Source organism: Plasmodium coatneyi, chromosome 7 (assembly GCF_001680005.1).
Source record: "Plasmodium coatneyi strain Hackeri chromosome 7, complete sequence".
In the NCBI taxonomy this organism is placed as follows: domain Eukaryota; phylum Apicomplexa; class Aconoidasida; order Haemosporida; family Plasmodiidae; genus Plasmodium; species Plasmodium coatneyi.
Window position 1 is genome coordinate 335925 of NC_033562.1, and position 25931 is coordinate 361855.

Here is a 25931-nt window from a genome sequence, read left to right on the forward strand (position 1 = left end):
AAAAAAAAAAAAAAAAAAATTGCTAATCATCCTCATGAAGTATTCCGTAGGGGTAACAAGCCGAATGGCATCCTTTTTTCTTTTTTCGCGTCGCACCCCTCATCCCATGGCCTTGTTAAAAATGTAAAAGGCCCAAAACAAAATGGCAAATATGAAGGAGACAAAACAGGAGTTCCCAACGTCGTTCAGCAGAAACATCGCCTTGTTGACGTATCTATCCTCCCCGATGCAGTTCATGCCAAAAGATGAGTCCACATATTTTATAAACTGGAGCAGATACTTCACCTGAATTAGCAATAGCGCAACAGACGCAACGACTGTTGAGAAGAGGAGGCTAAAGTAGTTAAAATTTAGCGTCCCTTTTAGGCTGTAAAAGAGGTACCATATATTGCTGTACCATTTGGCTGAGTATATATTTTTCAATCCCATGGTGCGAATCATCTCGTCCACATTTCGCAGGCAGTGCATGTGGAGAACACACGGGGACGTGTGTGTATGCGTGTCAATTATGGAGTAATTGAATGTTTTTTCTATCTGACCGATTTTCCGTAACCCTTTATCCATGTACACTTCGTCCAGAATGGTCTTCCGCTTCGTCCATGTGGTTGGGTGTGCGTCTATCTCGTTTTTTGTTAGCTCTTTCCCGTCGCTTTTTTCTTTTTTAAAGAATTCCACTATGGAGGATAGGACAGAATTTTTTTTATTTTTTCCTTCCGTTTGGCTAGCTTGGCCAATTTTTTTATTTTTCCCTACCGTTTGGCTAGCTTGGCCAATTTTTTTATTTTTCCCTACCGTTTGGCTAGCTAGACTATCTTTTTTTTTCCTTTCGACCGTCTCGTCGCCATGCTTATTCAGGTAGTACGCACTGAGCAACGGGCGAAAAGGAAAAAACTGCACACAGTCCTGGTAGTTCATCAGAGTCACATTCCCTTTGCTTCGAAACAAGTGAAAAATAATGTTGTGATTGTCAACGATAATTCTGTTGTAGTATTTCGCATTCTCCTGAGGGACGCAACTATCAAGTGGGTTTTCCTTTCCGTGTGTGGGGCTATCCTGCTGCAGCTGGAGCTTCATCAAATAGTTGCAGTCTAAGTACAAGTTGGTGAGGAAGATCTGGTCGTTCTCAATAAAGGAAGGGATGTATTGTAAAATTTTCTTCGCTAGGAAGACGTTGCTTATCCATCCGCCCGAATTTAGTAAATTTAAATTTTTATAAAAATAAGTGAAGTCTTTATATTTGTCTCGAATCCTCGTGGAATCCCATTCAGTGCTATCATTGTTTTTAAAAATGCTGTTGTGAAAAATTAAGTGCATATTTTCGATAATCCGTAGGAGGAAGAAGCTATTCGAATAGGTGCTTTCGCTTGTACACACAAATAAGTTGTCGTAATTCATTATGTACCTTTCCACAATTACATTCGCTGGCTGAACGAAGAATGTGTCAAATCCGTCCACAAAAAGGACGATGTCGTTGTCGTTGCACGATTTTATGTACTCCTTTACTTTTACCAACTTTGTTATGAACCCTTCCCATTTTTTTCCCATTCCTAGCACAGTCAGGTCTATGTTCAAACGGGAGCAACTTTCCTGCAACGTTTTGAAGTACCCCTGCTCGTGGGTTGCGAAGGTTAGCACGTGCAGTTTGGAGCTCCGAATTTTGGCCTTCATCTTGGTTACGTCCACTGTGGTGGCGCCCATCGTGGTGACGTCTATCGTGGCGGCTTTGCACATGTTGGTATAGTGGTTATTTAAGCGGAGAAAAAACAGATAGGTGGTTCACGCGGAAGAGGTAAGGAGAACTTCTAACCCGTTGCAAATTTAACGCATGTGCCGGATTAGCGCGTTCCTTCCCTTACTCTTCGCGATGTTGCTCCTTGGGAGAAGGGTCCTTCTGTTCGTTCAACAAGGGGGTGTGCAAAGCCTTTACTTAGCAGGTTCATGCGTCGGAAAATTTTTTACCGCTTTCTTTGAGCGACATAAAGAGGTGGATAACAAATTGAAAAAAGACGCGTTGACAAAAGGGGTGGCAAACAAATTGAAAAAAGACACGTAGACAAAAAGGGTGAACTGGGAACTACAAATTGGGAAATGTGATACTGACTGAGAATTGCAATAGAGAGATGGCCACTGAGAGTTGCCTGTTGCGATTTACTTGTTGGGGCCAAGTTGCGGCCGCCGTGCCCAAGTAGGAAACCTTCCACGTGCAGGCAAAGGTCGGTGTACATACATTTGTCTGTTCCCCGTCCGTGCGATAAGGCGAGACGCCTGTGCATTTTTAAACGAGCAAAATGGGCAATCCTACGGTGTACCCCTACATGTACTATGTTTTTCTTTCCCTCAAAAACAAAAAAAAAAAATAAATAAATAAAATAAATAAATGGCGCGCAGAAAGCGTAACACGGGAGGGAGCTCGCAAAAGAGGGCTAACACAATGCACAGATTAATGCTCCCAAGAAACTGTCAAAGGTTGAGAAAAAAAAAAAAAAGAAGGGGGAACTTCACCCAAATGCGCTGTGTGACTTATTTTATGACGAATGAGTCAAAAAATGCCGGAAATATGGCGCAAATGTGGAAGGAATGTGACCCCAAATTGGCACAAAACAAGGTGGACAAAATTGACTTAAAAAAAAAAAGCGACTTCTGTGAAGGGAAATAAGGGGTAGTGTTACTCAGTCCTTAAACTCAATGTGAGGGTTTTCGTACTTGCCTAGCATTTTTATTTCTTGTTCACTTATCTGCAGGGGTCGAAATGGGAAAAAGGGTGAACCGGGTGAAATGGTAAAATATTGAAGATCTTCCCATTTTTTAAGCCTCTATGCAGCTGTGCTGCGATCTCCACCAAAGCAGTACCATTTTGTATTGGTTTTGGAAGAACCGCCTGAGCATTAGGAGAAGCTTGGACACAGCATAAATGGTGAAGCAGGAGGCCCCGAAAATCACGAGGTTCTTCACCACGTTACCTCTGCGGCGGGGGGGAAGTGAAAAAGGGGGAAACGTGGTGAGGTGGCAAATGTGGAAAAGGGGGAAAACGTGGTGAGGTGAAAAAAGGCAAGTAGACAGAAGAACAAGCGGAAACGGGGTTCCCACGGAAGGCTACTTTTGTATCAACTGGATCTTCTTCATGTTTCGCATGATGATGTCCTTGTGGGAATTGAACAGGGGCTCGAACAGGAATCTGCACGGGGGGTAAAAGTGTGAGATGGTGTAAAGGTCCAGTCGAGACACCGCAAAGAGGGAGCTAACAAAAAGGGGCGATTCCGAGCGGGACGGGAGCAACCTACTTTTTGTTAAAAATCGTCTTGAAACCGGGGAACAGATTAGACATGTTAATATCTACAAAAGGAGGGGAAGGACACGGAGTTGCATTTTGCCCTTGCAGTTGCGTGAGCTAATTCGGGAGATTATTAAACAAAAGGGGGCGAAAAAAAAAAAAAAAAACTTACCCTTAAATAGCGAAAGGGCCATCCTTACCCTAGGCGCGTGATTCTTCTGGAAGCTGTTTCTGAACAGGTTCCTACCTAACAAGGTTGCATCGGAAAGTGGTGTACGTTTGGGTGCTGTACAAGCACATCGGCCCACTTCTCTAGGGGGAACCCGCTCGAAAGTCCACATGCTGTCTTACTGGAGGAAACATAGTAGAGCCTATTTTTTTTCCACAGTTGACTTTCTAAGAATTTTTTGTCAAAGTTGTGCACATCTGTGGGGTCACTATTTAGCAGTGTCTGTTCGCGCCCCCGGTTGCTCTTAAAGGAGTAGCACAAGTGAGGAGAAGACACAAAGAGGAAAAAGAGAAAGGTGAAAAGAGTGAACAGCGCCATTTTGCCTGGTCCTCACGTCCACTCTAGTTCACGCTTGTTCACGTTTGTACTTGATCATGCTTTCTCCACGCTGAGGGGAGAGCCACTGGGCCGCCAAAAAAAATAACCACCAGTTCTGTGCAAGGCAATCCCTCCAAACAGACGCGCCAATTTGGTGAAGCAACCCAAAAATTAAAACCAGTGCGAAAAAGAGAAAATAAAAAAGGTAAAAAAAAAAATGTATCTCAATAGGTAACCAGTCAAGGGGTTATTGGGCAGACTAAAGAGGAAGGACCTATTTTTCCACTTGGAAAAATATCTTGGGGGTGTACACTTAAATGTAAAAAAAAAAAAAAAAAAAAAAAAAAAAAAAAAGGGGGGGAAAAAAAAATGTGCACAATTAGGGGTAACAAAAAATGTGTATGCAACTAAAAAGTGATAATATCGGCCTTAAGAACATAGAGACGAAAAAGCGCATGCGGTTGTGTGTCCCTCCACTTGGGAAGTTTCCCCCTTTTTTCTTCTTAAGGCACTTTTCCGCCCGCTCAGATCGGTAACCAATTTTAAGTGAACAGAACTGGTCAGGAATTTCCACCTCTTGAAATTGCTATGTGCAGTCGGCGCGCCGGGCACTAGGCACGTTTGTAAAAAAAAAAAAAAAAAACCTACTCGGGTGGGTTAATTTTTGTACGCTTTACGAGTTGCTCTAGCTTCTTCTTTTTCCCACATTGTACGTTTTCGTTTTTTTTATTCCCTTTTAATATGGGCTTTCACTATAGCCATGCATTTTCTTAAATTTTCCTTGACTTACTGATGTGCTTGCCAATTTTGCTCCACTCGAGCCCGCGTCATTGATATTTGACCATCACGAAGATAGGTCCATATATACATCGATGCGAAGGGAAAGGGGGGCTCTCCAACAGGCATAGAACACACAAACATCGCGTCAGTAGGAACTGTGGGAAAAGCAACCCTTTAGCAGTCTCTGGTGAGCCGTTCGCAGGATGATGGTTATGTAGTCTTTTGGGGCATTGCTATACTGGGTCACTCGGGGAAGAAAGTCAAAAGAGGGTGGAGAAAAATCATCTCCTTGTAGTGCAAAAATGTACGCACGTATATATTTATATCTGAAGATACACGCGTAGGTACGCAATGGTTTGGTCCCCCCGCGCTTACAAGCGATAAAATGAGAACTCTAATTAGCTACTTCGTGAAGAAGTGCGAACGAACCAAGTACAGACTGGAGGTCATCGAGAGGAGGTACAAGCTCTTCTCCTGTGGTGTCCCAATGGTACTTCTCATGTCCCTAACCATCACCATAGGCACCTTCCTAATAGATCTTCAGTACAGAATTAGGAATACCCGGCAGCAAAATATAAACATACGCGAAAATAAACTGATGGAGGAAAAGAACAAGCTGCTGAAAATCCTCAGAGATTACGATTGCGTCAATTACGAAAATGTGCCCATCAAGCGCGACTGAGGGGGAGAAGACGGCGCGAACATTTCGTAGCGGCAGCCACTGCGTCACTTTGCGTGGGTACCTATAGATAAGTGTGTATTCACGTATGCATATATGTATTTATGTAAGTGTACATGTATTTTTTTTTTTTTTTTTTTTGGTAACCATTTCGAAACAGCCAAACGTGAATGATCGCGTATAGCCAGGGGGGGGGATAATCACACAAAGACAATTCTGCTCTCATTTGGACCATCTGGGGAGAACATACAAAGGAGAATATACCCTCCCCCCCCACAGAGGATTTTTCCCCCAGTGGGAGCGGTTTTCCCATTTAATTATTTTATAACCCCTCTGTACTTGAAGTGCTCTGTTAGGGCAGATCCTCCACCTGCACACCAATCCACCTTCCCATCGACGCAACTGCCATCCCCCCCTTTTGGAAGCATGCACTTTAACGAATTAAACATTTACGTCCAGGTAAAATGCATCTCCTTCTGTTCGTCCAATTTCTCCCCCCACCCCTTGCCATCCCGGAAGAATTGCCAAATTGTAAAAACATCAGAGGGGGAAGATCCCCAGCAGAACCAGAACAAAGGGCAATCTGAGCTAAGCCACTTAATAGGTAATGTATATATTGGTAAAGTGTTACGCGTGGGGGGCACAGTTACACAGGCAGTCGCAGCGAACTCAGTGCTAGGTAAAGACGTTATTGGGATATTCACCCTCAAGTGTAAAGTTCTTAAGGACATTATTGTAACGCCTTACCATGACGTTGTTGAGTATCCTTGCAGCCACTTGAAAAAGGATCATGCAGTGTGCGCAGCGCTCCGCTCCTTTTACGAAGCTCACATTTGCGTGAGTACCCTGAGTTGCCCAAACAAGCTGCAGTACCTTGCCATTTTTGCAGACGATATTTTTCAAGTGCTCCCGTTTTTGAAGCTTCTCATAAGGAGGAAATTCCTCATAGAGGTATTTTTGTCGAGAAAGCCGAGCGGGAAAACAAATGGGAAACCAAATGAGCAATCAGGTGGAGAAGCGAATGAAGAACCGGGTGAAGAACCGAGTTCAGAACCGACCGAAGTGATAACCCCAACCGAAGCGCTGCTGGAACAATTCCACATCAGCAGTGAGGTCATGCAAGAACGGGTCTCCATACGGACCCAAGACACAAACGTCCAACAGCACACGCAAGACGTAACAAATGGACTTGGAGTAAAAACCATCGTTGTGTTTCCACACGCCAACACTGACATCAGCGTTTTAAAGAGAAATATTTTCACAGTAAGTGCGTTAAATGCCAACATAATATGCATGGCAAACGTGGATTACTTAAATCCACACGAATGTAAACTGCTGCAGGAGAAAGGCATTACCCTCCATTTCTTTAACCTGAACAATTATCTAAATTACGATTATTTCAAAGTGGCCGATGCATTTAATTACGTGTTATTATCCTTCCTAAATGGAGATGTGGCCATTCCATCGGTGCCTATAACGACCAAGTCCTTTTCCAGCATCGAGGAAATATTGGCAAGTGGTGTCGCTTCCGCATACGATAAACGTTACAACATTTACGTTAACAGGAATATCCAATGAGATGCTGATAAAGCGGATTTATGTTTTGGACATCCAAAAGGAGAGGGGTAGTTCCCCCACAAACCTGTGCCTTGTACATATGCATATATTAGTTCATTGTTTTACCCCTTTTTGGCAAAAACAAAAGTGCCCTATGTAAAGTTTCCCTTTTCCTTTTTTTTTTTTTTTTTTTTCTTTTTTCATGTGAGGAACCTTTGTGCGCACATCGTATGCACGCCCGTGTGCTAAGAGGGCGATCCTAAAATTGCGCCAACCAGGGCGAGGGCAGCCATTCCTGTGATAATTCCAACCAAGTGCAACTTTTTTGTCCATTAAAAGGAACGCGAAATTATCGCTCACGCTGCACTACTTATCTGCAGAATTTCGTTCCCTTTTTTTCCAGCGTTGTAGTAGGACAAAACAAGAAAAAGCGGAAAAGCAACAGTTCCTCCCCCCGTGCAATGTTCCAAAAAAGTACAAACACTTCTTAATTCTACCATTTTGAGCATGTAGACAGTGATGAGGCTACACATTCTTCCGCTTTAATTTAGTACACTTAAGCGCTGTTTAACGAAATAGAAAAAAAAAAAAAAAAAAAAAAGCACTAGCGCACACGTTTCGTTAACTAGCTTTTACAATGCAGTCATTTTTGTATGAACAGTGAAGCTAAAAAAAAAAAAAAAAAAAAAAAAAATAGCCAATTTATTGCAATAAAAAAAAAGCCATTATGTGTAAATCAAAAAAATAACCAAATTGGCAAAACATATAGTAATGTTCAACACAGGCGTATTCTAACGCTGTCAATTTTGACCATAACACCAACCACACACCCTTTTGTTTTGTTCGGAATAAAGTTGTCCCATAAGGTGTTGCCAGAATGGTCTTCCGACGTTTCCTCGTTTTGTGCATAAAGAGGTAGGATTTGTGAAAAGTGCCATTTAAGGCCACACGTTTGTAGCTATATTGTATGAATATGCAAGGCTTTTTTTTTTTTTTTTTTTTTTTTCTTGCAATATTTTGGCTTTTTCTTTTTTTAAATGCTCCAAAGTGCGGACACAACTGCGACGACTGCTTACCAACAAGGCGTCCTCCGTAGTGGCTAACCCAACGTCTACATTACTCATTTTAAGTGCAAAAAAAAGTAAAGAGTGTGTTTTTATATTCGCCCCCTTTTGCTAGATCTACGTAGAACAAAAAAGAAACACAAACCTGCGCGCGCATCCCTGCAGATAAAGACAACATTTTCGTTCGCCTTTTACAAAGTGCAATTTGTTCACCACAAGGAATGCGCCTTCGTCCTTTTTTGTGCTTTTCAAAAAAAAAAAAAAAATGCTACTATTTTTACACCATCACATCACGCAGTACTGAAAGCATTGTGAAACGAAACAACCACGTGATTCACACTTGTTTTATTTTTTTTATTTTTTTTTGCCAGCGTTGTAGAATTATTTACCGCTGCTCCTTCCTCCTACCCATTATTGTTATTTTTGCCTATTCGCAGTTTTTAACAGCAGGAAGGCGCGTGCACGTGTACATGCCACCTCCTTTTTAACCCTCAACCATTTTGGAAAGTATACACCTTCGTGTTCGCACAGCGCATACGCACGCATAGGCGCCCCTTCACACATGCACACTGAAAATTACCACACATAAATAGTGAGCTCCTCCACTCCATTCTCCACTTATAAAAAAAAAAGACGCGCAAGTCACTTCCCCACTGCCCCACCTACAACAATGGGACAAATATCGTCGAAGGAGGATGATTTCGAAAAACAGGACATCTACGCTAGCTACCCCGGACTTGAGCAGCAGCTGGACATGGTTTTCGCTTGTCATGACATAGGCAATCAGGGCAAGCTTCCTTACAAGACTGTGGAAATGATACTCAGGCACTTCCTTATGCAGTGCGGCTTTATGGAGTACGTCTGCCGATTCGTGGACGACAATGGTAAGGCGCGCTAGGAGCGATGGAGTGTTCGATGAATATCTGTGTTATTCTTACGTCCGCATGTTCAGCCTCTCCTGCCCTGTGAATGGTTCACTCCATTTTTCTCCGTCTCAATATTGTTGCGAATTTTACACTGTTCCTTTTCTCCTTCACTCAGGCCAGCTAGACTTAAAACACGTGGAAAGTTACATGGTGAACAAGAAGTGGCTGAGTAAGTTGAAATGCTGCGGAGACAACCTCCTCACGGTGGATGAAATGAAAGCCCTGGTTTTAATGTTTTTAAAAAAAATATCAGACACGTATATAGACGACCAAGCTAAGTGGATGGATAAAATGAGGAGCTCGCAGGAGGAACAAGGAAAGGCATTGGAAGAAGCAATGAATGAGTACGAGAAGAATATTCTATTCACTCATGCTCTGAAGGAACAACAACTTTTACATAACAATAAAAAATTAAGTGAGTGGAATGAAACGATAGAAAATGCATACGAAGCACAGCAAGAAGTGTTGCGTCAGTTTGAGGCCAAAAAGAGAGAAAACCAAAAAAAAATGGCATTGGAAAAAAACAATGAATTAATTATAGCCAAGGATTACATTGACAAAATAAAGGAAGCCGCAACGGATAGTAGGTATGCCAACTCGAAATGTTTTGTGTATCCAGCTTCTTCGGCTCCTTGTGGTGCTTGCACATCTGCGGGGGCCATTGCGCCGTACCGTCGGTTCAAAGAACCCAGGAGGAAGAAGCAATATTCCCTCTGCTTGTAATGCTCTACGTGTGAGAGGAAGCCGCCTCTACAACGCAGGAGTTTCTCCAAATGGGAGACGCATAATATTAGCATGTTTCTGTGTGCCCTCGGAGGAGCAGCATCAGCGGCTGAGAGGTGATGCCTCCTCCGCCTTTTCATCCCGCCTGCTCACCATTATATGCGCATGTGGCTCATCCGCTTATATGTCCATTCGCGTGTACTTATTTCGATTCGACCCCGTTTTGTACGATGTGCATGTCAGAAGCTTGTACACACTGCGCTGCAAGATATTTGCCAGCTCGCTCTAAGATGAAGTGAACTTGTATCACTAATCCGTACTAAATATTTTCGGGCCTCCTTCGATGTCCCTTAAATTGTTTCTTCGTCTTTTTTTTTTTCTTCATATAGACATTTTGTGGAAAGATAAACGCATGCAAAAAAAAAAAAAAAAAAAAAAAAAAAAAAAAAAAAAAAAAAATTAAACAAATTAAACAAATAAAAGCAGAAAAGTGTTAAAGAGGGACTATTTTTCCCCTTTACAGATCAACTTAAACGTACATGCATGTTTCCCTCCCGTGTCTAGTTAACCTATTGGGCGAACGATGGGGCAGTGGGGGCGTGTTGACTTGTATAGTGTCTTCCCCAGTGAGGCAGTCCGAATTGCATGCTCAAATTGGTGTGCGAAGTACCTTTGGGGTATCTTCCCTCAGTCTCACTCTCCATTTGGTAAAAAAAGAGATTAGATAAAATAACAGCAACGTTCTCTGTGTCTTTAGTCCCAATAACAGAAGACGTAGACATTTGAAGGGGGGGCACACTTAGAGTGGGCAAACTCTTTTGGAGTTCCCCCTCCTGTTGGTTTTTGTCTTTCCCCCCGCATTGTTAAGTGTACAGTGCAAAATTGTTCATCTTTTTGAGATTGCCAAGGTATGTCTTCTACTTTGAGGTAAACTATTTTTTTTTTTTTTTCATTTTTCCGTTGCGGCCTGCATAGACACAGCTCCGTAAAGTATTTCCTCCTTTTTTTTACCCAGCATAATGAGCAAAGGAGAACCTGCAAAAGTGGTGGCCAGGGTGAAGGAAGAGGAACTAAATGACCTGTACGACTGGATCAGCAGTTTCAACCTATCCAGAAAAATAAAAAACATCCACAGAGAATTTTCAGATGGAGTTCTAATGGCAGAACTGGTAAATATATGTCTACCCAAGTTTGTTGAACTCCACAATTATAGTAAGGCAAATTCAATTAGCCAAAAAAGGTACAATTGGAACACACTAAATGAGAGGGTTTTTAGGAGACTGGGTTTTCGGATTGATAAAAGACATGTGGAAGAAATTGTGAACTGTAAATATATGGGCGTGGAGAAGGTGCTGAATACGTTTAAAAATCAGCTGCATAAATTTCAGAGCTCTGAAATGGAGGTGGAGACTTCGGGCAGTTTGGGAGAGGACCAGACTAGACCGTTTAACGAGGAAGAATCTCCCCTTGCGGAGGGGACAGGAGACCAATCATGGCAGGTCCTTCCTGAGAGGGAAGAGGCCCAACTGATGCTTCCACCCCTACAGGCGATGCCACTATCTACACTATTTACCCTGTCTACTTCAAGGCGTTTCACCTCATGTCCATCCTCCTTTACCCCCCGCAGAGCGCCGAATTCCTCAACGAAGAAATTGTGAAGATCTTGCGCGACAAAATATTCAACTTGGAGAAGCTTCTAAAGATAAAGGTGGGCCGAAAATAGTAGTGTCATGATGCGCCGCACGATCCGCTGCAGCGATTGGGGAGCCCAACCCCCGTCCAAGGCATAACGCATAAATATTTAAGTTTAAAAATTTAAGTTTAAAAACCTAAGTCTAAACGTTAAAGTCTAAATCTTAAAGCGCAAAATTGACAACGCAGCGAGAGAAAAAAAACTGCATGCACGCGTGCCCACGGGGGTCGGGAGAAAAGGAAAAAAAAAAAAAAAAAAAAAAAATACATTGGAGAAAGAGGGCACTCCACCCCTTCCTCTCATCCCCATGCTGTATACACTAACGCGCGAGGACACACATTAAAAAGCAGTTAAAAAAAAGTGGACGCGCACGAGGCAAGGGGGAGGAGTTGAAAAAAGGGGGGTAGCCTTCTCACTTGCGCTGTTGCATAGCTGTACAGTTGGCACGTGTCCAATTGGTTCAGTGTTCATAATTTTTCTGTCGTGCCCAATTCGTCTCCTCTCCACGTGTTCACACGCTAATTCAAAATTTTCTTTTTTTTTTTTTTTTTTTTTTTTTTTTTCTAGGACAGCAAAATTGACATTCTGAATCGAAAAATTAACACGTTAAGCAGGATGAGGGATATTTGAAGATTTGTCTCCCTTCTGCTGCATCTAAGCGGGGTAGCTGCGCAACTCAGGAACTACTCACGTTTGGCATGCCCTCCTCAAGTAGACACCCCAAATGGCGGCTGCACAAACCGTCACACCGTGCAACATTCCCCTTTAAGGTGCTCAGCTAGGTGCCAATTTGTGACCGCCTTTGGAGGTTCCCCTCTTCAACTTGCGCCACGCACACACTACTGCTCATCGCCCAGGCGCCGCTTATTTATTTTTTAAAATGTACAAATTCTTTATTAAGTCTTCGCTGATTTCGCGGTACGGGTCGGTGATTTCTGCGGGGGGGAGTGAAGTGAAGTGAAAAAGCAATGAGGAGTGGTAGAAGTAGAAGTGGTATGATACGATGGTGGTTGGATGGTGTGGTGGTAGTGAATAACCATCCGCCGGATGAACAACATTCGAGTTCCCATCCGGGCGAACGCATGCGTAATGAAGGTGGGGTACACACTGTGGAGTTCCCTCCTTTTCGCTTTCCCTGTTGGTTTTCCCACGGAGGCTCACCTATATTGGTTATGTTCAAGGTGTAGTTGACGAAGCAAATGTCGTTCTCATTTTTGGAGAGCTGGGATTCATTCTTTTTCAGGAAAACTTTAAAATTGTGCTCTGATCCAAAATCCAAGACGGGTTTGTGGGTTAAATTGAAATGTTGCTCCGTGAGGAAGTTTTGATTGAAGTAGGTACCCACTCCTAGACACACCTTCACCTTATTTTCTTCAATGTCCTTTTTGGTAATTTCTTCCTTCGTTAAGTAATCCGTTTTTATATTGTGCACATAAATGTTGCTCACATATACAGTCATTTCTTTTCTCTTCTTCGAAGCGGTGTTATCTGGTATTAATGCGTTTTTTATTACCTGATCATGCTTGTTCGTCTTTTCTTGTTGGAGAACAACTCTACTGAAATGGTCGACGGTACAACGTCCAAAACACTCGGGAATGTTTATATTATCTAGGAGAAGATAATCCAGTGTGGTTTCCGTTACGAAAAGTCGAAGTAACTTATTCTTATGCGTGTTGTCTATGTTGCCAATGAGGTAGTATGGCTGCTTCAGAACGTACACCTTTTGGTCTAGGAAGTCCCTTGGTTTAATTAAGTGCGTTTTATCTGTGTGATTATTTTTGTAGTAATCCAGTTTGCATTGAAAGTAGGCTTTCTTTATTTTGTCTGGAATGTCCATACGGTTGTTCTCATCGTTATCTCTTAAGGATATGAAAAGGGACTGCGTTTGCTCTTGGCAGTGTGACTCCGAGTGGACCAGCGGGGAGTAGTAGTCGATCAGCTCCTTCTGGGGTAGGTCTCCTGTGGGGAAGTTGTTATGTGGATGGAAGGGTGAAGAAGCGATTCTTCTGTTCATGCGTTTTGGAGGAAGCAAAAGTGAAGGGGATAAATTGGTTTCTTTTTTCCCGCAAAGTGGGCACCGTCACCATGTGGAGGTAGAACTTACCTGAGAAGAACTCCACGTCCTTCACCGTGGCCTTCCTCTTGAATATGTAGTGCATGTTTCGCCATATTTCGGAGAAGAAGTTTTTCAAGTACGTTCCGGTTCCCATGTTACCTGTAGGGGGGAAAAACAGGATGAAGATGACATGGGCGCAGTCACGCAGAGGTTGGTCATCCCATTCATTCATTTCTCACTCACATTGTGAGCAAAATGTTGAAAAAAAAGTACAAAAAAAAACTGCCGTTCCGCATGATGCGTGCACAGCACTACGTTTTTTCCCTTACTCGACACGTGCATCCAAAGAACCTTGAAATTGTCATAGCTGCTGAACCAGTAGCACTGGTGTTCGTCGATGAGCTTCTTCGTCTTCTCAGGGCCGAGCGGACTGTTGCTTATGATAATTTCGTTCTGATTCTTCTCATAGCCCTTCTTATCCTTAAGAAACGTTTGGAAGTCTCGGTGGACATTGTTGGAAAGAACTTTATTTATGTAGAAAAAATCATACACATCCATGGCGTCCTTAACTCTGAACTGAACGAACTTTTTTTTTAAAATTATTGACTCTAGCAGAGATGCAGCTTGTCGTCCCAATTTGAAGCAATGGTACGTCTTAATCATCTCTGGTGCATCTGCCAGTTTGTAGAAGCTATCGAGTTTTATTTTCTCTACGTTGATATTGTTATACATTAGTTTTTGCGTTTTGCAACTTAGGACGAAGGACTGTGCTTGCTTCTCCAGGATCATTGGGTTCCACTTGTTAATACTCATGTTGATGTCGATGAACTCGTCTAGCCTGTTCGGGTTCAGTCCGTAGAACTTCACGTCACACGACTTGTTGATGCTCTCGATGGCCTTCTCCTGCACGGTCTTGCCTGCCAAGCGGGAAACAGGTGAAGTGGTAAACGGGTGAAGTGGTGAATCGGTGAAGTGAACAAATGTGCCACGTGTTGCCGCTTCGCTGCGTCCATGGTAGCTGTATGACGCCGCCACGCGCTACGTAAATAATAAGGCACCACACTTACCCCCGTTGAACACACAGGCAATCATGAGCTTCTTGTACAGACTAACGTCATCGTCGTAGAACACGGACTTCTTACTCTCCTTTCCCCACAAAACGATGGCAGTCAAGTTCATGAGCTTAATATACTCCTCCATGTTCGTCTGTTGGTACTTCTGAGGCGCCTTGTTTATTTTCATAAAATTTATGAGCATGTCACATCTTTTTTTCAGCATATTGAAGCCGCTCTTGTGGACGTTGTCTATTAGCGGCAGTGACTGCTTCATGAAGTAGTACTCCTTTGGCTGGTAGCGGGATATGTCGATGTGCGACTCGATGAAGTAGACTGTAAAGGGGGGGTTAATCAGGTAAACAGTTAATGGGGCAAACGATTAATCGGTTAATCAGGTTAATCGTTTTAATCGGTTCATGCCGTGACGGATGCACGTACCTAGAGCCAACATGTAGGCAGCGAAGACCAGGCGGGGACCCTTGGAGTAAATGTCGTGGTTCTTCCCAATAATGTTAAGCAAGGTGAACCAGGCGTACTTGGACTTGTCCTTAAGTTTCTTCTTTAGAGGTGCATTGGTAACGACGTTCATGTTTATGGCTAGCTCGTTGAACAGCTGATACGCAAGACTGTAGACATTAGGAAACGACGTGAAGAATCTGTTTTCGTATTCAGTCTTGAAGACGTGATATTTCACGTCGTGGTAGAAATAGTAGTTGTTGGCAATGGAGTCAACGTAGTCATATGTGAACATGAGTCTCTTCTTATCGCTTTCCTTCAAAGTGTTGTAGTCGTTTTCGTAGTGGAAGAATTTGCTCGGGATGGAAAAGTCTAGTACGTCTCTTGATTTGTCTATCCCCAGGGAGAGGTGGATCAGATCCATGAGTTTCGCCACTTGGGTATCCAGAAAGGCCAGTGCTTCACTGTTCTTCAGGATGAAGTTTCTGCTGACTGTGGGGAGAACATACACATTGTTCCGAGATGAAGTAACACGACGACATTACGAGACGATGTTGCAAGACAATGTCGCAAGACGATGTTGCGAAGGTTGCCGCTCACGCTGCAGTGATAACCATGGGAGAAGCTACCACGTAGATGGCGTGGGCACTACTTACTCAGCATTTGCCTGACAAAGCTCATTCTGGAAAGACTCGAAATGATGCTATGTGGGGGGACGTAGAACCCTGCGAAGTGGGGAAGGAGTGACAGATGACGACGTGACGACGTGACGAGAAGGAGCCCTATTCGGAGGTGCACGTGGTGTATGCAGCGCCACCCTGGACTACTACTATCCCCCCTGAGTGGTCTTTTTTCTTTTATTACATCCCAAGTGGTCAAAGGCGTAGAGCAGCTCACTCCAGAGTTCCTTCGAATTGGGCGAGTAGCCTAAACAGTAAATAGGTGAAGGGGTAACATAATCGGTTAACAGTGCGAATGTGTGTATATCGTGGAGGGGGCACTGCTACACAGATTCGCTTGTGCAAAGATGACCATGTCCACAGGTACCGTTGTGCGCAGATGCACGTTACGGAGGAGGAACTCACCCTGGTTAATGTTGCAGTCCTTAAACGCCGCACTGAAGAAGAACTGATATTTGTCCAGCTCAGTAGGGTGAGGAGTGTAGTTCTCGGGGGTGCTGGGAAAGATGCTCAGAAAGTGCTCATTCAGAGCTTCCGGGGATATCTTCGGGAGGTTGGTGAGGGAGCTTTTTGCTTTGAATATGGCGTAGGCCTTCTCATTGGGTACCTTTTTATATCCTATGTTTTTGTAAAATTTGTAAGCCATATATTCTGAGTTTTTGTTTTCCTCGAAGCCTGTCTTCAGGAGGTAGAGGAAGAGGATGTGGTTGGCTTTGTACAGGTTGGTGAAGGTGGGGGCCACGTCGTTGAAGGTGACCAGGTTCTTGTCTTCTTCGATTTTGAGGAAGCCGTAGTAGAGGAAGAAGTTCAGGTCGATGAGGACTGCAGGGGGGGGGAACGGTGTTGTCATGCGGGTGTTGTCATGCAGTGTCGTCATGCAGTGTCGTCATGCAGTGTTGTCATGCAGTGTTGTCACGCAGTATTGTCATGCAGTGTTGTCATGCGGGTAGCGCAGCTGACGCAGCAACCCGCCCTGTCGGCATGGGTTCGCTTCCCGCTTACACTTCTCTACATCCTCGTAGTCCAGCTCGCGCACCAAGTTGGAAATGTCGTTGTCGATCTGCGTGATGGAGAGCACGTAGTTTTTGACGGTCTTCATCAAATCGGCGTAAAGCCCCTCGTCCTTGAGGTCCCTGCGAAGGTTCTTCACCGTAACAAGGAACTTCTGGCTCACTTCTCTCTTATTAATATCCTTGCCGTGCATAAGTTTCTTATTTCCATCCTGTGACACTTCGACAATCACCCTGTGTTTACCGTTAATATCCGTAAGCCACAAACTCGGGATAACCGTTTCATCTTCCAGTACGTAATTATGGTGTACCTGAGACTCTTTTCCTACCTTAGAGTCCATGTCTAGCAGTTCCAACAATTTATCCTTTTTAAAATGCTTTGAATTCTCGTCCACATAAGTTACCAAATTATCAAAAATTATTTTCAGCCGATAGTATATGATGGACTGTTCATAAAATTTCTGACATAGGTGAATATGCGTTGTACAGAAGGCGTTATTTTTAATAGACAAAAATGACTGTCCGGCATATCTCTTTCCCACTTTAACATTTCCCATCCAAATTACTAAATACTCATGGAACATATCAAAATTATTTACGATATTCTCTATCATAATTCTTTTTGGCTCATTCATAAATTCATCTTCCTTGCTACTTATGACTAGCATTTCCTGTACATTCTTTACATTCGTTCTGTCCTTAATAAATTTGTTATACATAACAAAATGTTTGGCTCTCTTTAATGCTTGTTCTTCACTAATGGATCCATTTATACTTCTGAGAAGCTTGCTTAACACTTCCTCGTCTGCTTCATTTATTATGGCGTAATTCGAACGGGCGTGTAGTAAACTCAGTATAAATTCATTTATCTCTGCATCGGCTACTTCATCTGGATTTTCATTCTTTATCGTCTCCAGTATTTCTTCGCATTTTTGCACATAGGATTCTTCCTCATTTTGAGACAACAATTCAGCTACATTTATGTACAGAAATGCATTTTTGCATATTTTATTTTTGTCGTTCTCTACTTGGATGTTCAGTGTACTTGCGTCCGGCGTATTCTTCAAAGACAGACTGTGACCCAACTCGAGCGCGATCCCGCCTCGCGCCCAGCACAGCACGCCAAGCGCGCTCACAAGGAGTGGTAACCTCATTTAGGGAAACACTATGTTTGTGTGTGTGGGGGCCAAACGAGGGGGAAGAGGCAGACAGGTGTATGTGCGTATGTATGTGTATGTGTGTATGTTTGTGTATTGGACGGATGCCCGTGCGGGCGTGTGGGAGTACATGGAATACCGACACGCGGACGCGCTCTCGCCTGTACACGCAAATGTCTGTTCAGTGACTAGCTACAGGGTCATATTAGAATTCTTCTAATAGGTGCGATGGGGGCGGCCGAACAGCAACCAACTAGCAGACACGTTATTGTGCATGCTCTCCCAACGCGAGTATTTCAAAGCTGTGTGAGGGGCACGCACATGTCAGACGTGCACCTTTTGTTCGATGGGTTGGCCAAAAGGGAAAGAAGTTACGGTTTGCCCAAATGTTTAAAAAAAAAAAAAAAAAATTAAGATACAAAAAAGAGGGCGAAATGCAACGCAACGCGATCGCTTAATTATTTTCCACGCGTCATGTATTTTTTTTATTTAACGAAATGGTCCATCAGATCGTTACATCGTCAGGTTGTCAAATCGTCAGATCGTCTGTTGGTTAGTTCTCCGTGCACTCGCTAATTCGTTCATTCAGATCGTTCAGATCGTCGCGCGATCATTTTATTATTTTATTTTTTTTTTTTTTCACACCCGTACACACTTGTATGCTTCAAAATTGCGCATGCCCACACATGCACGGGTGCATACGTAAGCGCACGTGCGGACAGTAACGATTGCACCCACTGGGAAAACTGCAATCAACAAGGGGGTGTTGGATGCGCCAAAAGGGGAGAAAATAAAAAAATGTGCGAGCTGGTGTGTAACATTTTGTAACTCCCCCGCAACCCGAGAAAATGCAATTTAAAAAAAAAAAAAAATTGTGCACTACACTTGGGCGAACAGGCGCTTCTTCAGTCACACCCTGGGGGTGGGATGTGGCAAAAAATGGCTAAAAAATGCCTGAACAATATTCTAAAAAATGCGCAAAAAAATGTTCTAAAAAAAATATTGCGAACAGACAAGTGGCAAAGGTGCGACTGCCTGCCCCGCTCCGGGTGAGGCAACTTGGTGCTCCTTCCACTTTGGCCCCCAAAGAGGAGGGGAACGGACCGAAAATCGCGTAACACTAAAAAAATGCTCCAGGAGTGACTTATCAATAAATGCACTTACACACCTGCATATGCCCCACACGTCCGTATCCCCTCGTTTATTATTTTTACTATTATTATAATTTTTTTTTTTTCTTTTTTTTTGCTGAACCCCATGCGCGCTGTACACACGGACAGAGTTGTGCATACATTTCTGTAATGGGGGGGAGACTACCAAGTAATTCACTCTGCTTATGAGTTGCCTCCTTTTCAATGGTCATGCATGCCATGGTTAACAAAACGAACGATGCGAGTAGCTACGTGGAGCCCAAATGGATAGCCTGCACCCCCCGCCCCTACCCCATCCACTCATCACTACGATACAATTTCTTGAAAAAAACTTCGAAATAATTGCCTGTAGTTTTTAAATATTGACGGATCATTAATTCCTTCCTCCTTGTTCTTTTCACTTGAACAGATCCTCTTCTTTGGTTCGCTCAATTTATACACATGTAGGAACACCCTCTGGATGTGCTCTTCGATGTATCTTCTGTAAAAAGAAATATTGTCCTTGCTCGTGTTGGTTACATGTATGGCTAGATTCACGGAGTCGACTTCGTCTTCATTTTTCACCGTTGCGTAGTAGCAGTACTGATCGTGTGGCGAAGCTCCTATTTGTTCGTTCTTCTTTTTCCCTTTTTTTTGTGTCTGACTGTTTAGACATTCTCGGGGGACATCCTTCCGTGCATCGCCCCTGCCAACCCCGAAGCAGAGGCCCCCAAAGCTGTGAACAACGTGTGAGTTTTCCCCACCCTGGTTATGCATCCCCTGAAGGGTATTCCCCTCGGGTATACATTCCTCCTCCTGGCTGCCTCCACCGCTGGGCAGGATGTCCCTCTTCACCATGCTGGCAAACGCGCAGAAGAACGGGTAGGCGTGTTTCCATTCCGTTGCACCGTTCGACACCAATTTGAAAGTCCCATGGAAGCCCCGAATTATTGTTACAAATACAGACAAGCAAGAAAATAGGAGTTCGTTCTGACATATCGTGACATACATATAGGTTACAAACAAGTGCACCACGTTAAAGAAAAAAAGAATCCTGAGCAGTGTTCTATCACTATCAATAATGTATAGCAAATTGGGGTCTACTTTTCGAATAATAAAATTGTACGGGTGGTGGTTTCCATCCAGGAGCGAACTCCACAGGAGCATTTTCATGTCCATTGGGTAAAGCGGGGAATTCACTCCACTGGGGGGATCTTTAAAAGAGTCATTTTTGCTTCGCCTTTTTCTTTCTTCACCCCGGTGAGCAGTATCCCTCGACGAGCTGCTTGGACCATGTGGGTTATCTACAAAATGGGTAACTCGTTCTTTCTGTGCAGGTAGCCTCTTCACATGTGTAGTCTGTACCCCGAGTTGCTTTCCCCTCCCTCCTTCGCTTAACATTCTGCTCCACCAATTTTTCTTACCCTCGTTGGTTAAGTTGCTGACGCATGGGGGGTTGTCCTTAACACAATTCGCCTCTGCATTCACACGATGTAATTCCGTACGTAGGAGCATTTGTAGGAAGTTCAAGACTGCCCCAAGGAAGAGATCGAAGTGGATGTCCCTTTCCAATATTATTTGTATTCTACGTTTGGGCAGTCGTTTGTATTCTTCATTGGGGGATTTTTCCTCAGGGTGAATTTCCTGCACTGAGGATGCATCCCCCTGTTCCGTTTCCCCATCGCAGGTGCTATGCCTCCTCAAGCGAAATACCCTCTCTACGTATTTCCCAAACGTTCCAATCGCTTTATCAGTTTTAACAAACCGGTTTACTCTCGCTACGTGCCTATGTTGTATGGCCTTTTTTTGTGCCACCCTTCTGGAGAGCTCATCATGGGCTGCCCCGTCACTCCAGCGGTTCTTACAGCTATCCTTTACGTTTCTCCGTCTGTCTCCATTTTGGGGTCCGCCTTTCCCTTTATTCGTTCCGTGTGAATGTCGCCCTTCCCTGTGCACAATCACCAAACTGCAGTAACTATTAATCACTTCATGCAAACTGTGAAGGACGGTCTTTTCCAGGTAGTGCTTCTTCCCCCTTGAGGCCTTGGATGCCCCGTTATTCTTCTGCGCCCCGATCCAATGCAGCAGTTCCCGCTTGGTCTGTTCGTACTGTCGGGAAATTTCTTCGAGCTTTTCCATGTTTCGCGGGTTAGCAGTTCGTTCGTCATTTTACTCATACGTTAGGGTTAGCCCCTACGGTTTCTATTCGCAACTGCGTAATATACTCACCCATTTCGGTCACGAAGCAGAAAAAAAAAAAAGTCCATGCAATGACCTCACACCTGCGCTGTTATAGAAGCGGATTTATTTCGCAAAATTTCTTCCACATTTGCTGCATCGTAAAAAATACGAAAAGTAGTAAAACGGGTGAGAAGTGACTAAACGATTTAATTACATTGCTGGAAGTGCGGCACGCCGGAAAGGCAATTTTCCCATAGGTAGGCAAGTGCACCAATGAACAATTCCATCACGACCGAGTTGCATGAAAAGCGACGCTCACATTTTCTCCCAGATGGAGGCACTCCCAAAGGACCTTCTACCATTTGCGCCCTCATCGGAAATAACCTACATGAAAGCTTCACACAAGTGTGGATACACTCCCCCAAAGGGATGAAAAGTTATCTTCCCAAATGGGTTATCTTTTTCCCATTTGATTCAAAACCACATTAAGTACCTCATTTGTACTGGCATAAAATTCCTCCAGCGGATAAATCACGTAGATGGTAGATACCTTTTTTAAGGTGGATTGCTTATCTTCTTTTTATGCCGCCTGGTAGGTCCCCACTCGCCTACTCCAGTTTTCCCCCCAAAAAAAAGTTGCTTCAAGATTCGACCCTGAATTATGCACACAACATATAAACACCTTTTTGTGTTCATCCTGATCGCGATTAGGAGAAAAAAAGAGGTTTCCTCCTTTGTGTGTTTCCAACGTTATACATATGGCTAGTTAATTAATTAAAAAAAAAAAACACAACATAACATAATGCGACACGTCACGCAACACGTTTTTCGCACACTCAACACCAATAACGCTGTTAATTAAAAGAACGCGAAAACGAAAAAGAGGTGGCACTTCAATATGATTAACACAATGGACACATTTCTTCTTTCTCTCTCCATCAGGGAGCGATGACGTGTAATCAGAGGGAAAAAAAAAAAAAAAAAAAAAAAAAATTACAACTTCGTATTCACAAAGGGGTTTAATGGCGTCTTCCACCACGCCTACAACGTCCACCGGTTTTACCTCCTCTTCCGTTTTACGCGCAGGGTTGAGTAGCACTTTTATTTTCTGTCCGCTGAGTTATTATCCTCACCGATTTGCTTCTTCCCCCCTTTCTGTGCAGAACGAAAGGGGGGTGGGGAAAAAACAGAGGTCCCCAATTAGCGGCAGTCCAAGAAAACCCTAATCCTGTTGTCGTTTAGAAATCCACCATCGTACATGCGCACTGCGTCCGAGGCAGACTCGTTTCTTTCGTACTCGATGCTAACGATCCCGGTCAGTTTTCTCTGTTAAGGGGGAGGGCAATGGCAACAGTGTGTATAGGAACAGTGTACATATATAGCGTTATAACCGATATAATGGGCAACCCCAGGTGTGGCGTCCACCAAGTACAATGGACAGACGCAGGAAAAACGCCCAACAGCAAGAACTTACCTTCTCATTCATGAGGATCTGAACGTCGACAATTTTGCCCGTCTCCTGAAACGCTGAAAAGATATCTTCCGCGTTTAGGTACGTGGGGACGTTAGTCACTATGATGGTGTTATTCTTCTGATTATCTGAAGAGAGGGGGGTATACGCAAGGTTAATGAATGAGGTGACCACACCGGGGTAACAGGTGAAGAGATGATCACAGAAACGGCTACATTGGTCATTCCACCACTCCCTTACCGTAAACGTTTTTTCCCCCGGCGCTAAAGGGGGGCATGCCCTTGTCGTGCATGTTATTCTGGTAGGGGGGTTGGTAAGGCATGTGACCATAGGGGGGAGGGTGGTAGTTGCCGTGGTTATTATTCACATAGTAGGGGTAGGGACCGTTGGGGTTGTGCATGGGCATTTTAAAATGAGGGATGATTTTATTGTTCCTATGGTTGTTGTTGTTGTTGATGTGGTTGTTCTGGTTGGGACCCTTGTTGTTCTTCTTGTCTAGGATTTTCTTTCCCTGCAGGGGGGCAGATTACAGGCGTACATGTGAAGGTGGTCGACGTGCATGCGAATGTGCATGACGAAAATGTGCACACAGATATGCATCTACACGTGGGATGCTTAACTAGGGGGAATGACGACAAGCCGATATGACCCACGGGGTATTCTTCCCCCTAGCAGCTAAGCAGATAAACCGCCGCGTTCGTACCAGCACTATCGTTAAGGTGTCCCCATCCAGGGGGTTACCGTTCATGGACTTTATAGCATTTTCGCAGGAGTTCTTATTATCATATTTTACGTATCTGCGGGATTTGCGTGTGTATTGGGGGAAGGGAAGCAATGTAGGCAATGAAGACACGCAGGGGGGGGCCACCTCTACACAGAAGTGGCAACCACTGGCTAGGAACATCCTTCCCATCGTCGCAACTGGAGCAGAACTTACGTGATCTTCTTCTCACTGTCGTGATAAATATTATAAATTTTTCCAAACTTGCTGAATTCCTTTTTGTACAACTCCAAGTTGTTGCTGTTCACATTTGAGATGATTATACTGTGCAAGAACTTTTGTCCTAAAAGTGGGGGAAGGTCATTCGTTGTGTTAGCGTTGTTGCGTTAGCGCTGCTTTGTTAACCCCTGAGGGGTAGTTAACTTGGGTAGGCAGATCGCTCTGTTCCTCTCCAACACGTTACATATTGGAAAGGACGTTCGGGTGGCCTCCCACACAGACTAACATGTACACTTGTGCAAGCGTTTCTCTGCCCTACCTGTGTTTTTTTCAATCGACTTGTTAACCGTCTTCTTTTCGTTGGGCCCCTTCTGGTTGGCTTTTATGTTTTCCTTCTCTATGAGCTCATCAAGGCTCATATCAATTTTGTTCTTTATACTCATTCTGTCGGGAGTTTTGCATACCTCTGTTGGTTGGTGCGCCCGTGCACACTGTGTTCGTCCTTGTGGATGCTGGTAGGGGAGTGTCCTCCCTAGGCAAACGTTAAATGTCTTTTCTGGTGCACTTCCCACTTGGGGTCAAACGATAAACACATTTAAACTCGCAGCAAAAAGGTAGAATAAAATAAACGCTTCACACGGGTCGAGAAACAGGCTGCCTTCATGTAGGGACCTATATATGCACAAGCATCGGTACAAGCGGAGGCAAAGGAATAAAGGATTGGAGGTGTGTGCGAGGTGTACTATTGTTAACATACAAGTAGGGGTCGTTAAATGGGTGCATTTAAAAGGAAACAGTGATGAGTGGGTAAAGGATATATACAAATATATATATATAATCACATGTAAACACGCACGAATGCTCAGGTGGGAAGTGCCCTTCCTCGCTTTCCCCCCACGCGCTGCAGAGGATCGCACAGGGTTGCAAGACCCTTTATTTGCCACCACGCAGGTTCATATCAGAACCATCCTCTGGACGGGGAAAAGAAGTCGACTTCCCCCCCCGGTTGGTTCGAAATGGACAAAATAAATGACGCGGGAAAAGGATAACAATTCGTATTTGGAAGGGGTCAAGGAGACGAACTCCTCAACAGGACTTCACACAAGTATGCTACTTTTACTCACACGAGCGATTCGCACAAATAGTGTGGACAAGGACGGGCCAGCAGCGCGCCCAGTCAAGGGACGGACCATTAACAAGTCACCACTGGGTCCTCCTGCCCTGACGTTTTATTTCCCCTTGGGAACGGCTAAGTCATGGCATCCCTCCATGGGTGGAGCGGCAAACGGGGAAGCGCTTAAAAATGGGACACTTCCCCCGAGGGGCAACGAGGGGCGAACGCACGTAGGGATGTAACAACGTAACGATGTAACGGCGCAACGATGTAGCGATATAACAACGTAACGATGTAGCGATGTAACGACGTAGCAATGTAACATGTACGTATGCAATGGCGCATCACGCTGTTGCGCAGAGTTGCGCGTCGCTAAAGTACCTCCTCTGATCGTTCCTCTAGTCACGCCTCTCCCAAGGGTGACTCACGAATGACGCGCCTTGAGTTTTCTTCGAATTAAAAGAGCGAAAAATGGGCAGGCAAGAAAATCATCACATATTTATTTTACAGAAGTCCGTGCAGAAATCCATGTAAGGCTCGCGCGGGCATATGTTCTTCACTGGTCATATAAAATTCGCTTAAAGCGCGCTGACATTTTCAGCCGTATATGTACCTATATATACATACTCGCGCGAAATAAATGCGTTTTTGAAGACCTACTCTGCCAATTGCTTCATCACTGTAGTTTTTTTTTTCTTCATAACGTTCTTTCTTTATTTCCTTATTTATTTTTATTATATTTTTTTTTTATTCTCCTTTGCGCTTCCATATATATGATATTTTTTTTTTTTTTTTTTTTTCCGGCACGAGGATATAGGCCAGCTGCGCTTAATTTTTATTTTACCATATACATCCCCGTCGACTGTCGTGGTTACAAATAGGAAAAGCACTTAACATCGAGCGCACATGCGTAAGGGAACACATACGATTGAACGTGAGTGATGCTTAGGTACTAATTGCACGCGAAGGCAACTCTACTTACCTTCTCCGTTCCTTCAACACCAGTATTTATGATATGGTTTTTATGATGCTATTTTCTTTTTTTTCTGCCTCCTCCGGGGGGGAATTTATCATACTGACCTCGACGAGGTGCCATCCGCCACCTATGACGCAGAACTGCAGACGAATTAAAACGAATGGGTGAAGTGGCTAATGTGTCTGTGGGGGGAGCATAGGTACCTTTGTCCCACCTGCCGTTAGCGCGTCCGTCACGCTGGGACTTTTCACGCAAGCGTGGTTTTCTCCGACACACAGTGGCCTCCATGATTTTACTGCTTCTCCCCACCGCGTCGTCCCTATTCCATTCGCTACCCCTCCCCGTATGTAACCCCCAAACGAGTGACCTTCTAAGCTACGAAAGCAACGTGGGAGGGCTGCAACAGGGAAGATCACCTAGGCTAACCCCTCACAAACACACACTGTCATTTTTCGAATCGTCCTC

General features: G+C 44.1%; 9 protein-coding genes across 9 annotated transcripts; 4 read left to right on the forward strand and 5 right to left on the reverse strand.

The window, feature by feature from the left end:
• Nucleotides 1–99: 99 nt before the first annotated feature.
• Nucleotides 100–1731, reverse strand: PCOAH_00016120 (Uncharacterized protein; the record flags this gene model as incomplete). Its single annotated transcript, XM_020058421.1, has 1 exon — nucleotides 100–1731. The coding sequence occupies one exon, from the start codon at nucleotides 1729–1731 to the stop codon at nucleotides 100–102; it is 1632 nt and encodes a 543-aa protein (XP_019913921.1).
• A 938-nt stretch (nucleotides 1732–2669) lies between these two features.
• On the reverse strand, nucleotides 2670–3818 carry PCOAH_00016130 (Uncharacterized protein; the record flags this gene model as incomplete). The annotated part of the gene is made up of 6 exons (XM_020058422.1): nucleotides 2670–2735; nucleotides 2851–2962; nucleotides 3098–3175; nucleotides 3282–3333; nucleotides 3444–3518; nucleotides 3623–3818. 6 exons carry the CDS (start codon nucleotides 3816–3818, stop codon nucleotides 2670–2672), a joined length of 579 nt encoding a protein of 192 aa, XP_019914033.1.
• A 1165-nt stretch (nucleotides 3819–4983) lies between these two features.
• PCOAH_00016140 (Uncharacterized protein) lies at nucleotides 4984–5280 on the forward strand (the record flags this gene model as incomplete). Its single annotated transcript, XM_020058423.1, has 1 exon — nucleotides 4984–5280. The coding sequence occupies one exon, from the start codon at nucleotides 4984–4986 to the stop codon at nucleotides 5278–5280; it is 297 nt and encodes a 98-aa protein (XP_019914095.1).
• Nucleotides 5281–5703: 423 nt separating this feature from the next.
• On the forward strand, nucleotides 5704–6855 carry PCOAH_00016150 (Uncharacterized protein; the record flags this gene model as incomplete). Its single annotated transcript, XM_020058424.1, has 1 exon — nucleotides 5704–6855. The coding sequence occupies one exon, from the start codon at nucleotides 5704–5706 to the stop codon at nucleotides 6853–6855; it is 1152 nt and encodes a 383-aa protein (XP_019914201.1).
• Nucleotides 6856–8568: 1713 nt separating this feature from the next.
• Nucleotides 8569–9547, forward strand: PCOAH_00016160 (Uncharacterized protein; the record flags this gene model as incomplete). The annotated part of the gene is made up of 2 exons (XM_020058425.1): nucleotides 8569–8782; nucleotides 8940–9547. The coding sequence occupies 2 exons, from the start codon at nucleotides 8569–8571 to the stop codon at nucleotides 9545–9547; spliced, it is 822 nt and encodes a 273-aa protein (XP_019914264.1).
• A 1019-nt stretch (nucleotides 9548–10566) lies between these two features.
• On the forward strand, nucleotides 10567–11870 carry PCOAH_00016170 (Uncharacterized protein; the record flags this gene model as incomplete). Its single annotated transcript, XM_020058426.1, has 3 exons — nucleotides 10567–11046; nucleotides 11175–11255; nucleotides 11808–11870. The coding sequence occupies 3 exons, from the start codon at nucleotides 10567–10569 to the stop codon at nucleotides 11868–11870; spliced, it is 624 nt and encodes a 207-aa protein (XP_019913984.1).
• Nucleotides 11871–12104: 234 nt separating this feature from the next.
• PCOAH_00016180 (Uncharacterized protein) lies at nucleotides 12105–17651 on the reverse strand (the record flags this gene model as incomplete). The annotated part of the gene is made up of 10 exons (XM_020058427.1): nucleotides 12105–12175; nucleotides 12402–13199; nucleotides 13345–13455; nucleotides 13626–14213; nucleotides 14364–14684; nucleotides 14790–15299; nucleotides 15464–15532; nucleotides 15672–15734; nucleotides 15893–16309; nucleotides 16448–17651. The coding sequence occupies 10 exons, from the start codon at nucleotides 17649–17651 to the stop codon at nucleotides 12105–12107; spliced, it is 4152 nt and encodes a 1383-aa protein (XP_019914235.1).
• Nucleotides 17652–19111: 1460 nt separating this feature from the next.
• PCOAH_00016190 (Uncharacterized protein) lies at nucleotides 19112–20923 on the reverse strand (the record flags this gene model as incomplete). Its single annotated transcript, XM_020058428.1, has 1 exon — nucleotides 19112–20923. The coding sequence occupies one exon, from the start codon at nucleotides 20921–20923 to the stop codon at nucleotides 19112–19114; it is 1812 nt and encodes a 603-aa protein (XP_019913954.1).
• Nucleotides 20924–22165: 1242 nt separating this feature from the next.
• On the reverse strand, nucleotides 22166–23819 carry PCOAH_00016200 (RNA binding function; the record flags this gene model as incomplete). Its single annotated transcript, XM_020058429.1, has 6 exons — nucleotides 22166–22291; nucleotides 22440–22564; nucleotides 22677–22947; nucleotides 23140–23233; nucleotides 23374–23500; nucleotides 23696–23819. The coding sequence occupies 6 exons, from the start codon at nucleotides 23817–23819 to the stop codon at nucleotides 22166–22168; spliced, it is 867 nt and encodes a 288-aa protein (XP_019914263.1).
• Between the last annotated feature and the right edge of the window lie 2112 nt (nucleotides 23820–25931).